Below are 13,952 nucleotides of genomic sequence, written 5' to 3' on the forward strand. Positions count from 1 at the left end.
TAAAATCCATTTAAGTGACTAAATTGAGTGGTTATTCTCTTGTAAATTTAATTTTTTTTTTTTTTTTTTTTTTAATCCTAGATTACTCACTCGCTGATATTCCTGTTGCTTTCAACACTGTTCAGTTCCCTGACTGGTCTCCCATGGAGCTTATACAGTACCTTTGTTATTGAAGAAAAGCATGGTTTCAACCAACAGGTAATCCTAGTTAAAGAAAGTCCACCTTCTGAGAAAAAAAGAAATAAATGCCTCCTTTGTAACTTAATGGGCAGCTGTGCAGACTTTTTAAATATGGGTGTAACATGAAACGTGCACAGAAAATTAGACTTCGCCTTTTGGTGTGCTGGTAATTGGGAAAAACTTGCATAGGAGTGTGGCGGCAGAGCGGCTCTCCTGCGCTGGATCACATGCCTAATACATGACTTGGCACCTCCAGGAAGGGCGGCACGCAGTGCCGTTTTTGTGCTGTGACTAGACACGGCACAAGCCGATCAGTGGGTTCCAGCCCCCACTGATTGATGAGGAGAGACACAGGGCAGAGCTCTGTTCTGTCAGCAGGGATGTGGTGGATTTTGTTTCCTTGCAAAGCAGAGAATAAAATCCAGTGCATTCCTTATCTCCCTAGATTTTTTTACTTTCCTTTGATCGCCCTAGATGTTTAACCCCTTCCCAGCCAGTGTCATTTGATGCTATATATGTACATTTTTCACAGCTTGGATAAATGCCAGGGCACCTATAAAAACAACTGTTTGAGAGGGCTTGTAATCTTCATCTAAAAGAATGGGTATATATTTGGGATTGTTTTCCCTAGTGTTATGTACCCATGAGTCAGTTGTCTGCTGTCCTGTAATATCTGAGGAGGAACATGTAAACTTAGCCCTGGTCTGGACAGACACTAAGCTGAGAAGGCGGAAGATGAGCCATCATCATGATGGGTGAGAGCCTGTCATTGATCTTGTTCCTTTCAGCGGTAAAGCGGTGCTATACCCCCCCCCCCCCCAGCAGTTGAAAAGGGGTTAAATACACCCTCAAAATGGTATTGCAGCACTGCCCCATTGATTTCAATGGGGATCAGCAGTGGCGGAGCAAGGAGTTCACCGCTCCAAAGACGCTGCTGGCAGGACTTTTTTCTGATGTCCTGCCAGCGCACCCTCGGGCTTTCACACTGGAGTGCATGGAGCAGTTGTTTTAGGGCGTTTTGCAGGCGCTATTTTTAACGCCATAGCGCCTGCAAAACACTCCAGTGTAAAAGGGGTCTAAAGAAAAGTGTACATTGGGTTTCTTTCGACCTCCTCGAGTAATTTTTCATGCCCTGGAAGTTTGAATGTCTCTAACACAACCACACACCCTGATGCATTTTGCCCCACCCACTGGGGCTTAGTCATAGGAGCCCTGGTGGGCAGGGCATAAACGTATCAGTATGTGGTTGTGTTTGGAGACATGTAGACTGAGGCAGATATTTATTTATTATAGTTTTATTCACTTAGGCTGGTCAGGAGTAGCAGTGATCCTTTCCTCTTTACATTTACTAGCTATCTGTATTTTTATCAGAATAAGCCTGCACCCCCATGCTCTGGGACACATGGATACACTTTCACCTCCTACTTTTGAGCAGGGACAAAAAACTAAATAACAGGTCACATTCTGTAAAATCTCCTTTGTGTTTTAATGGTTTGAGATCTAAAATACTGCACATTATTCTTAATGCACTGGGATTACATTTTTTAGTCCAGAATATTAGGCCATTAATGAAGCTTTTAATCACAGCAATATAGCAGCATTTTATGTATTCTGTGTGTTTGTAAATGCAGACCCTTGGATTCTTCTTCAAAGATGTCGTAAAGAAATTCTTGGTCACTCAGTGCATTCTTCTTCCTGTTACATCTCTTTTGCTGTATATAATCAAGATTGGCGGTGACTACTTCTTTGTCTATGCATGGCTCTTCACTCTGGTGGTGTCTCTGGTAAGAATACATCTACCTAATATCCTGATATTGGTATCTTGATGTGCAAGATTTATCCATATATTTCCTTCATTTTTTAGGTACTTGTGACAATATATGCAGACTATATTGCACCCTTGTTTGATAAATTCACCCCACTTCCTGATGGAGAGCTAAAGGATGCTATTGAAACAATGGCAAAAAGTATTTCCTTCCCACTGACCAAAGTTTATGTTGTTGAAGGTAAGAGGCACCTTCCGAAAGCAAATGCACTAGAGACTATATTCTCTTCCAACTGCTAAGATATTTTCATGGTTTTGTCTGAATGTGATTCTATCGCCACGTTAAACAAGAAATGATTTTTGGGATGCAGGGATTTGGGGAAAGAAATATTCTCATGTTAAATACTAAGCTAGATATCTATTTGGAGTCCCCAGAAATATAGGGCCACAGTTTACAGCTTATTAAATATATTCACAGCCCAGTCTAATGCTAACTGGATGGCCTGTTTTGCAAAAGGGCTTAATGGAATACTTGGTGTTGTAAACAGAATTTCCCAAGTTCGTCTTTCAGGACAGCCACCTTAGAGAGACCCTGGCTCCTCCCCTCTTAGGAAACACCGCCTTAAATTTCACAATTTAAGCCTCATCCTCCCTCCGTGCCTCTGGTGGGGAGACACCGCTAAGGAACCTTGGCTAAATCAGTTGGCGAGACTGAGGCTACGTTATCTGGAGTGGAGCTCTGGCTCCGCTCGGCAGTCCGATCATCTGTCGGACCACTTCGGCAGTCCGGTCGGCTGGGGAGCTGGATTTTCGTACTAACCATCTTACATGCACTCTAAACTTCGCTTGGGGAAAGCAGGAAGTTTGGGAGGTCCATCCGTTCGTTCGCCCAGTTGGGTGCTACAACAGGCTTGGCAGTCCGGTCAGCTGGGGAGCTGGACTTTCGTACTGACCGTCTTACACGCACTCTAAACTTCCCATGGGGAAAGCAGGAAGTTTGGGGAGGTCCATCCCTTCGTTTCGCCCAGTGGGGCGCTGCAACAGGATGTCCTAGGTCCCCCTGTGTTTGCAGTCGGCTTGGAGCTGGAGGCCGGACCAGATGACGGGCGATGTCAGTTCTGGTGGGGGCGGACATCTTCGTTGGATCCGTGTCTTCCGGTTCCGGACGCGGTCGTGAATGGGGACCAAGCGTTCGGCTGGTGCAGCCTCTCTTTCTAAGTTGTACAGGCAGCTGTCGGAGGCACGTTCGTACCACTCTTCCTTAACAGGAGAATGTCCGAAGCAGAGGCTTCAAGAGCTCCTGGGGATAACAGCACCAGCCACTCAAAGGTAAGGGGAACCCTGGGGAGGTGTTCCCTTACTTTATAACCAGTATCTCCACTGTTGTTTTTCCCCCTTTGTCGTCGGGGGGAAGGGCAGTGCGTCTGGGATCCAGGTGGTGATTGATCCTGGGGGGGCACTCCCGGTGGTCCTCTAAGTAGCGCTGGTGTTTTTCTCTTTAAATTTTATGCTGCTCTCTCTTTTATTTCTGTTTTTCAGAAAGCCACGAGTAAGTCCCCCCCCCCCCCCCCCCCCCCCATGGTTCTAGGAAGGAGTGTCCTTCATGTAGAGCCTCTATGGGGAATTCCTGGTCCAAGGCACTTTGTAAGGAGTGTATTGAGGGGTTGGTTAGGGAGCAGGCAGCAGAACAGGGTGCAGATCTGGCGGCTTCTGTGAAGGAACTCTCTAGTACTTTCCAGTCCTTTAAAACGCTTTTCTCTAGTTTCCAGTGGCCTCAGCCCCAGAGCACTCTTTCACCAGCGCAGCAGTGTTCCACCTAGCCCAGTGGATGTTCCTCCTGCGGGTAGGGAGAATCCAGAGGGTTCCAGAGAGGAAGTTGAGGAAGAAGTTGACAGTGCCGTCTCAGACTCCCAAGGGGAATCTGACGGTGAGGGATTGGATGGGGAATCCAAAAGAACCTCACGGTATAAACTTCCCCTGGAAGAAGTGGATAAGCTCTTGGGAGCTATTCATACCACTTTAGGCATGCAAGAGAAAAGGAAGGCATTGTCGCTCCACGATCAGATGTACTAGGGCCTGGGGGAAGCGGGTATTCCCGGTTTGTGACCTCTTGATCGATGCCATCAGGAATGGCAGGATCGCGAAAGAAAACCTTTATTTTCTGGTGCATTAAAACAAAGGTTTCCTTTGGCGGAAGAGGAGGCTCTTGTCTGGAATAAATTTCCCAGGTTAGATGCTGCCTTTTCTCAGGTGTCCAGGCATACTGATCTGGCCTTTGAGGACATGGGGGTACTTTCAGATCCTATGGATTGAAGGATGGATTCACTTCTGAAAAAAAGCCTGGGATTCATCATAGGAAAATCTTAAGCCTGCCATGGCAGCCACAGTGGTGGCTCGTAATATGGAGTATTGGCTTACCCAGATTAATGCGCACATTGAAGCAGGGACGGCTAAGGAGACTATTCTATCCTCCTTTCCCATGCTGCCTAAGGAGATGGCATACATTGCAGATGCTTCAGCTCAACCCGTGCGAATGTCTGCAAGGTCCTCGGCTCTGACCAACTCAGCCTGGAGGGTCTTAAGGCTGAAGACATGGCAGGGGGACAATGCGTTCAAAGCAAAGCTCTGTGGAATCCTTTTTACAGGAGACTTGCTGTTTGGGCCAGGTCTTGAAGCAGTGCTAGATCGCACGGCTGATAAGAAAAAGGCCTTTCCCGTTAAGAGGGTCAAAAAAGGGGCCTTCCTCCCACAGTGGGAGATGATCACCTCCAATCAGTTTGTGTTGGGGATCATCAGAAGAGGTTACCGTTTGGCGTTTTCAGAGCTCCACCCTCTGAGACTCCTTGTCACCGAGCTGCCAAAATGTGCAGAAAAATCATCTGCCCTTCTTTCCTCTCTTCAGGAGTTAGAGGAACAGGAAGTGGTAGTACGGGCCCCAGCAGGAGAGACAGGCAAAGGCTTCTATTCTCACATTTGTGGTTCGCAAGCCTTCGGGAAAGTTCAGGCTCATCCTGAACCTGAAGCCTCTGTGTGTCTCAGTCACCTACAGAAGGTTTCGGATGGTTTCAGTTTACGTGGTGAAGGCACCTCTTCCACCAAACTGTTTCAGGGCATCGATAGTTTTAAAAGATGCATACCTGCATATTCCCATCGCAGAAAGCCACCAGCATTTCCTCAGGCTGGCAATGAGAACCTCAGTAGGGGTGCTACACCTCCAGTTCAAAGCACTTCCCTTTTGGGCTATCCTCTTCCCCCCCCCCCCCCCCTCGTATCTTCACCAAAGTGATGGTAGAAGTTCTGGCATTCCTGCGTTTCAGGGGAGTCTCGGTGATCATGTATCTTGACGATCTTCTCCGGCGCAGTTGATATGGGATCCACAGGTAACAAAAGACCTGTTAGTGAGCCTGGGTTGGCTTCTGAACCTAAAGAAATCCAACTTAAATCCAACTTAATTCCTTCCCAAGGGGTCATTTTCCTGGGGCATGTGTTGGACTCAACAGAACAAAAGGTCTTCCCTCCCTTGGAGAAAATCCAGAAGGTAGACAAAGCACTGTTTCTCCAGGGCAGCCGTCAGATCTCAGTGAGGAAGGTCAGGTTGGGCTTACTGACATCCACGCTCCCAGCAGTTCAGTGGGCAGGGTTACATTAACGTCCTCTGCAACTATTCATCTTGAAGGTTTTGGGACCACAGCCAGGCGTCTCTGGACTCTCTGGCTTCGGTTCCAACTCGGGTGAAGAGGTCCTTTTGGTGGTGGAGAAAGGGAGCAAGTTTGTCACAAGGTCTAGAATGGATTTACCAAATATCCAGGGTGGTCACAACCGATGCGAGCGGCTCAGGTTGGGGTGCACACCTAGGCTCCCGTTCGGTACAGGGTACCTGGGAGAGGAAGGAGTCAAAGATCCTCGAATTGGAGGGAGCTGAGAGCAGTAGATCTGGTTCTCAGGACCTTTCAGAGAGAGCTCCGGGGACATCATGTAAGAGTCAGGTCGGACAATTCTTTGGCAGTGGCTTACGTCAACAGACAGGGGGGCATCTGGAGTGGATCCTTATGGGCCCTAGCAAAAGCCATCCTAAAGGTGGGCCGAAGCAAAAGTCCTGTCCCTTCCAGCGATCCATTTGAAAGGAGAGCAAATTCAGGTAGTAGATTTCCTCAGCAGGAGAACACTGAGAGAAGGCAACTGGGTTCTCAAGCAGGAAGTTTTCGAAATGATCACCCAAAGGTGGGGGATTCCTTCGATAGACCACTTTGCCTCGAGGGAAAACGTGAAGGTAGCCATCTTCTGTTCCATAAACAGGGGAGACGGGGCGTTGGGAGTGGACGCACTAGCACAGAGTTAGGGATTCTCTAGGTGCTATGCTTTCCCCCCTCCCATTCTGATTCCTACAGTGTTAAGGAAGTTTTAGGTGGAGAATACTACCCTTATTCTAATCGCACCTCATTGGCCCAGGAGGCCGTGGTTCTCCATTCTGTAGGGCCTCCTTTCCCAGGGTCCAATCTGCTGTCCTCAGGTGGAACCTTGCAGCTTGGCTGCTGAGGAGGAATTGCTGAAGGGCAAAGGGTTCTCAGATCGTTTAGTAGCCACTCTCCTAAGTTGCAGGTAAAAGGCAACTCAGACCATTTACTTGAAGGTATGGAGGCGGTTCAATAGCTGGTGCTCAGAGAATTCCTTCAATGTGCGCAGCTCGGTAGCCGTTCTAGAGTTCCGGCAGGCAGGGGGCAGATAAAGGTTTAGCCCTTGGAACATTGAAGAGTCAGGTATCCGCTTTAAGCGTATTTCTGGAAAGGCATCTAACATCAGACCCTTGGATAGTAAGGTTCTTTAGAGCCTTAAGTAGACAAAGACCAAGCTTTTGGATCTTTCATGTTTTACAGGTTCTCACAGGAGAACCTTTTGAGCCATTGGAATCCTGCTCGTTAAGTTTGATCACTCTCAAAACTGTGTTTTTTGTGGCGATCACTACGGCAAGGAGAGTGAGTGAACTCGAAGCCCTTTCTGTTAGGGCACCCCTTTTTTTCCGGACCGTTTGGTTTTTAAGACGGATCCGGCCTTTTTACCTAAGGTAGCCTCTAATCTTCATAGAGTCCAGGAGATTGTGCTGCCTACTTTTTGTTCAAATCCAGTGAGAGAACGGGAACACATCTTTCATAAATTGGATGTTAGAAGATGTGTCCTTCGTTATTTAGATTGCACAAGTCCGTTCGGGAAGTCTGATTCACTTTTTGTGTTATTTTCAGGGGCTAGGAAGGGTTCCAAAGCCTCTAGACGTGCGATAGCCAGATGGTTAAGGTCAGCCATTGGGCAGGCTTACGTGGCAGGGGGGTTAGAACCCCCCAGTTGGGATTAGAGCACACTCAACCAGGGCAGTGGCAACTTCTCAGGCAAAGTGGGCTGGTGCGTCTCCTGAACAGATCTGTAGAGCTGCAACGTGGTCCAGTTTTTCTACGTTCGTGAAGCACTATAGATTGGATCTTCTGTCAGCCAAAGACCAAGCCTTTGGTCGTAAAGTGCTGCAAGCAGTGTTCCCACCCTAAGACAAGGTGCTCGCTTATCCTCTCTAAGGTGGCTGTCCTGAAAGACGAACTTGGGGAAAAATTGAGTTACTTACCGGTAACATCCTTTTCCGGGAGTCTTTCAGGACAGCACCGGTTCCCACCCAGGTTTTTGGAGATCTTCGGGAACTCGTCACATGAGACCGTCAGGTAAGATTAAAAGTTTGTTTGTTTGACGTTCTTGTGTCTCCCCAGTTGGCCGGAGGTACTCTGGAAGAACTGAGGGACGGAGGGAGGATGAGGCTTAAATTGTGAAATTTGAAGGCAGTGTTTCCTAAGGGGGGAGGAGCCAGGGTCTCTGTCTAAGGTGGCTGTCCTGAAAGACTCCCGGAAAAGGATGTTACCGGTAAGTAACTCAGTTTTTCCAGCTTGGGAAAAATCTCTCAGATGAAATTAAATGAAACCATCTATTCACAAACTACAGTGCATCTGGTCCTGACAGGTGTGAGGAGAGATGTTGTAGATGAGTTATCTACCTAGTCTCAGAACATGCTAGCGGTCACATTTGCTATTTATAAACACTAAAACTGGCCATAGATTATGTGCGTCTTTTCTTTCTTTCCTGCAACCATTGGTTGCAGGAAAGGAAAATCGCTAGATTTCCCCATCAACAGAGTCATTGTTGATGGGTGAATCCCTCCTGTGGAGCTTTTGTGTCCTCCCGGTAGGGGTGGGGGTGAGCACAGAGAGCCGTCCCTGCCGGGAGGACAGTTGTTGTTGCTAGTGGCTATAGCCACTGTCAATCGCATGTAAAAATCAATGCGATCAACTTGGGTACAATCAACCTGTCTATGGGTGGCTTGCATCTTTGCTGAGATTCAGACAATCTATTTCTGAATTAACACCATCAGAAGAGTTTGTATTGACTAAATATAAATGCTGCCATTGCTGACCTCCCACATTTAAGAATGAGGGACTGCCAATCTAATCCAATGGCTTCAATCCTTTGAGTCACTGACCCTAACCAGGTATGCAGATTTATAGTTTTAACTTCATGCTGTATCTGGATTTGCATGCATGTCTCTTGTTTTGACCTAAAATAATGAAGCTATTGGATTTGACTTGCAGTTGGCAAAAAAATGCTAGCCTGTATTATACCACCAGCTAGTCTGGAACTGTAGCATCGCTGCATACAGGGAACAACATTCCTACTACATACATGCGGATAATACGATTCCCACTAAGAAAACTGGGTCCACTCCTTTTACATCCCCACCCCATGGCATTCCCCAAATAAAGATCTATTTAATCTTTATGGGAGGTGTGTGTGTGCTTTTTGTTTTTATTTTTATTTTTTTTATTTAAGCTTTATGTAATTTTAATTATACAATTTGTGTTATCTAGGTTCAAAACGGTCCTCTCACAGCAATGCATATTTTTATGGATTCTTTAAAAACAAGAGGATTGTTTTATTTGACACTCTCCTGGAGGACTACTCACCACTAAACAAAGACAACGCAGAAGAGACCTCAGACAATGAAACTGCTGAAATGAAGTTGAGAGCCAAGGTGAATTAAAAGTGAAATTCCTTAATTAGGGTTGCACAACTGAAATGCTGAGGGCGATTTACTTAGACAGGAATATTCAGTCACGGGAATTGCGATTAGTTGCATACCAAGTTGTTGTTGGCTGTTTTTGTTACAACTGAAAAGAAAAAAAAAAGATTGCTTTTGGAGGTGTGTGTGTGTGCGCTTTTAAATTACAAGGGTTCTTTAAAATGTTTCTGCACACTTGCACTTTTACATAAAAAATAAAAAGTTTTTCGTGGCTATCTTCACCCCAGTTTAACAACTCCTATACTAGACTGCAAGGTCAGCCAGCTTGCCAGACTGGTCACAAAAAAAAAAAAAAAAACGCGACCAATTGGTTTCTCTAGGCAAGTTCTCCCTGTTGTGAAAAAGGGGTCTCTATTGTAAACTATAACTTATTTTAGTACAACAGTTAAACTCCTGATATATGTATTTAGGTCAGTGCTTGAAGCTATTGGCTCATCATGACAGTCGATTTTAGCAGTGGCTGCCTGTATTTTATATATCATTCACTGAGGGATGCAGTCTTGCCTTTTGAGGAACAGACCACGTCTGAAGTGGGTGGACACTAAGACTTAGTTACAGCTCGCATAGGAATTTGGTAAAACTGTAGCAGTTATGCATAGTAACCAGTAAATATATACACACTTGTTCAATTAAGCTGGTCATAGATGAATCAATTCTCTTTCCTTCCATGAGTGAAAAGAGAAATTGCTTGCATCTCTCATCAACCCAGTCCATGTTGATCTGGGGGGGGGGGTGCCTATTGTATTCTGCTAGCAGGGGGCGTGGGGAGCATTCTCTGCTGGTTACTGCTAGTGGCAATAGCTGCTGGCAGTTCTTGTATGTAGAAAAATCCTACATGCTGGATGTACCCAAATTGATCGATCAACTTTGGTACATCTAACCTGCTCATACAGGGTTTGAATCTCTGCCAGTTCCTGCTGAACCAGCCAAGATTCAAACTGTCTATGACTGGCTTTAGCTTTAAAAAAAATTGCGCTCATAAAATGGGGGCAACCCCTTTATCTTATATTCACCGATCGACACAGCTCCTCTCTGTAACTAAATGGGTTGTATAGCCTGCCATTAGGAGAACTAGGCAAAATTTGTTACACAATACACAGAACTTTTAGTCCCGCCCCAGGGGGACGGACCCTGTGCTATCAACCCTCCCCACTGCTCCCAGCAGATTCAGTTTTTTATTTTGCCTATTAAGGAGAATGACCTAGGAACCCTGCGGGCCCTCTCGGTTTTGCACAAGATAGAAGATCCCAGGAGGTGGTCGGTGAACTTCAATGCTCCGGGGTATACATATGACCGAGCTACTGCTGTCTGGATCACAGTATACCGGGCCAGCAGCTACCCTGTAACTGTGCAGGAGTAGGTCTGTGATGGAATTTCTCCCAGCTCTTCAGGACTGGTAAGTACGGCTCTCCCTGCTTCGGTTGGGTGAGCAGCTGGACATTCTCTGGGGTGGTAGATTCGGGGAGCCACCTCACCTCCCTATATTCTCTCCCAAGTCCCTATCTTGCGCATGCGCTGCGGGGTGTGGTGTGGTGTGTGGGTGTGCGCGTGCTGGATTCTCACCTGTGGGGGCTCTGTGCGGCCGGCGTTTGTCCTGGTCCCCGGTCTGGGGGGTCCCAAAAGGGTCTGGAGGTTGTCTGGCTGTTGGCAGGCAGCACTGTTCTAGGTTTGTTCTGTCACCGCATGACGCTGTCCGGTGGCCATCTTGGATATGGGGAAAGCCTGTATTCCCTTTGTGAGCTTCAGCAGCCATCTTCTTTAGGATCTCCTATTAGTTACATTGGCGGCCATTTTCTTGAAGCCTGAGTGCTCTTTTTCGCCACAGTTCTCTTGTGGCAGCATTACATGTGCTCTCACTTGCTGTTTCCTGTGTCCACTGTGTGTACAGGACGCTGGGTGGCTCCTTGCTGAACGCTGAAGCTAGCTCTGCAGAACGTTTCACTGCTGTTATAAGCAGCTGCTTCTGACAGTTTTCTCCTCTCTGCAACTGGGAACCTCCTAGGGCAGTGATGGCGAACCTTGGCACCCCAGATGTTTTGGAACTACATTTCCCATGATGCTCGGCTACACTGCAGAGTGCATGAGCCTCATGGGAAATGTAGTTCCAAAACATCTGGAGTGCCAAGGTTTGCCATCACTGTCCTAGGGACTACAGGCACTGCTAGTGGCATTCACAGAGGCCCCAGGGTGGTGAGTCTAGCGCTAAGAACCCCCCCCCCCCACGTGGTGGCAGCAGGAGGGTGGGATCTTCACTGTCCTAAGTTCCCTTGCAGGTGGCAGACAGGCTAGGGTCAGCATGGAGCACTTATCACAGATGTGCGTGATACCCTGAAGATTCAGGAGCCAGCGGATCCCTCTACTGATGTACCGGTCCCTTTTGGGTCCCACAAGCCAGCCCGCCCGTTCACCTAAGGTGTTCACGTATTTGACTTATTTTGACAAATTCATCTAAAGGGAATGGGGTTACCCACAACGGACCTTTTCGGTCCCCAAAAATTTGGCGGTGCATTACCCCTTTTGAGGAAAGCCTTCTCAAAAAAGTGGTAGGCTCCTCCGGTCGTGTGTGGTATGCATCAGACTGATTCCGTCGGAATATCTGTCTGACCCAATTTTCCAACATGTTTTAAATATTTCCCGACCTACTGGGCTGATCGGACATATTCCGATCATGTGTAGAGACTTTTGATCTGACCAAGTGCCACGCATGCTCAGATCAAATTCCTACATCAAAGCTATTGGCTACTAGCCTGAATGTAGTCCCATCGTAACGAAATTACGTCATCGCGTTCTGAAAGATCGGATTTTTTGCCAACTTTGTCCGACCGTGTGTATGCAACCGTTTCGGACAAGATCTGACGGGCAAAATCCGACGGATTTGGTTGTGGAAATCTCCGACCGTGTGTACAGGGGCTTAGACTTCAGTGTCCGCTGTGGTGCTGAGGCGCTCAATTTGGCTAAAATGCTGGTCTGCTGACCAGGCATCCAAGAAAGCCCTGACGGATCTTCCCTTCCTTGGCGAGCGGCTCTTTGGAGCCTCGTTGGATGACATTATTAAAAATGCCACGTGTGGTAAGAGTACACTTCTCCCACAGGCCAGGAAGGCTAAGGAGCCTCGCCGCAGGCAAGGGCCCTCTTTTTCCGCTCACTATCGACTTTTTCGTCCGCCCTTTGCTTCGGCAAAATGCCCCCAGCCCGACAGGACACCCATGGATGGTCAGAAGCATCCCTGGAACCGCAAATCTGCGACCAAAAGTGCTACCGCATGAAGGTTTGCCCCCACCCACTTATCGGGTGGGGGGGTCATCTTCGGGAGTTTGCAGCCCGGTGGACCTCCCGGTTATCCGACCAATGGGTCTGCGATTTGATTTCCAAAGGCTACAAGATAGTTTCTCTTAGCCGTCAAACCGATTCTTCCCCTCCAGCATACCCGTGTCCCTGGTTTGCCGGGAGGCCCTGTTAGGGGCGGTAAGGGACTTGCTGAATCGGGGGGTGATTGTACCAGTTCCAGAATCGGAACGCTTCCAGGGGTCCTACTTAAATCTGTTTGTGGTTCCCAAGAAGGAAGGGGTATGTCCGATCTTGGACTTGAAAGCCCTCAATCACTTTGTAAAAGTGCAGAGGTTCAGAATGGAATCCGTTCGCTCAGTAGTCGCTGCACTCAATCAAGGGGACTTCCTGGCATCCTTGGACATCCAGGATGCTTACCTGCTCATACCCATTTGCCTTCGGCATCAAACAGTTCTGCATTCGGCAGTAGGGGAAGCCCACTACCAGTTTGTGGCTCTTGCTTTTGGCCTGGCATCAGCCCCACCGAGTCTTTACCAAAGTATTGGCTTCAGTATTGGCGTTGCTGAGGTAGCACGGGATCGCGATCTTGGGTTACCTAGACTATCTCCTCCTGAGAGCATCTTCCGCCTCAGAATTAGAGGAGCATGTGGTGATCACCATGCAGACCCTGCAAGAATTTGGGTGGTTGTACCAACTCCGCGTCTGGAGTACCTGGGGTTGCTGTTGGACTCCAGGGAAGCAAGGATTTTTTTTTCTCCCCTCGGACAAATTGCTGACTCTCAGGTCTGTGGTCGATGCTCTGCTTTTGCATGCGAGTGCTGGGACTCATGGTGGCCTCTTTCGAGTCAGTACCTTCTGCCCAGTTGCACACCAGAGTCCTGCAGAAGGAGATATTGATAAAATGGGACAAATCTCCGTTTTTGTATTACCATTGTTGTGTCCTATGCCGAAGCACCCCAAAGAGGTGGCCCTTCACTCTCTGGATGTGGTTAGGGCTCTGAAGGTGTATTTGTCTGCCACGGCTCCCTTTCGGAAGTCAGACTCCCTGTTTGTTTCGGTGGCTGGTCCTAAGAAAGGCATGGCGGTCTCGTCTGCCACCATTTCCAGGTGGATCAGACAGATTGTAGTCCAAGCCCATGCCTTGAAGGGGCAGGTGCCCCCCTTTCCAGTCACGGCCCACTCTACAAGAGCAATCGGAATGTCTTGGACCTTCCGACACCAAGCGTCTGTCGCTCAGGTGTGTAAGGCGGCGACCTGGTCGTATGTCCATACGTTTACCAAGTTCTACAAGGTAGACAATAGTGCATTGGCTGATGCTTGCTTTGGCCGCAAATTTTTATAGGAGGCCGTGTAGTGGCAATTGAGGTTGTGTGTTTGTTTTTTTTCTTCTTTTTTTTCCCTGGTTTTTCGATTAAAAATGCAGTACTGTTTTTTGTTAATGCACTGTTGCATTACTTCCGCAATGTTGCAGTCTTGGGGATCACTCCTGTTGAGGATACCCGGTTATATGGTGGAGTTTTTCCACACACTACTTTATTTTTTTTATTTTTTTTATTTTTATTTTTTTTGTGGGTTTTGTTTCACTAGTTCCCACTTGCCATGGTGGATGAA

At 47.6% G+C, this 13,952-nt stretch overlaps 1 protein-coding gene across 1 annotated transcript in view; it reads left to right on the plus strand.

Annotated features, from left to right (window-relative positions):
• Positions 1-13,952, plus strand: part of ZMPSTE24 (zinc metallopeptidase STE24) — a 28,192-nt gene that overhangs the window by 6,926 nt on the left and 7,314 nt on the right. Inside the window, exons 4-7 of the mRNA XM_077481908.1 lie at positions 82-198; positions 1,812-1,964; positions 2,045-2,186; positions 8,842-9,005. Of these exons, the coding sequence (XP_077338034.1) occupies positions 82-198; positions 1,812-1,964; positions 2,045-2,186; positions 8,842-9,005 (576 nt within the window). The remainder of the gene's footprint in view (positions 1-81; positions 199-1,811; positions 1,965-2,044; positions 2,187-8,841; positions 9,006-13,952) is intronic.

Source organism: Lithobates pipiens, unplaced genomic scaffold (genome assembly GCF_037356315.1).
Source record: "Lithobates pipiens isolate NorthernLeopardFrog02 unplaced genomic scaffold, aLitPip1_a1.2 Scaffold_16, whole genome shotgun sequence".
NCBI lineage: Eukaryota > Metazoa > Chordata > Amphibia > Anura > Ranidae > Lithobates > Lithobates pipiens.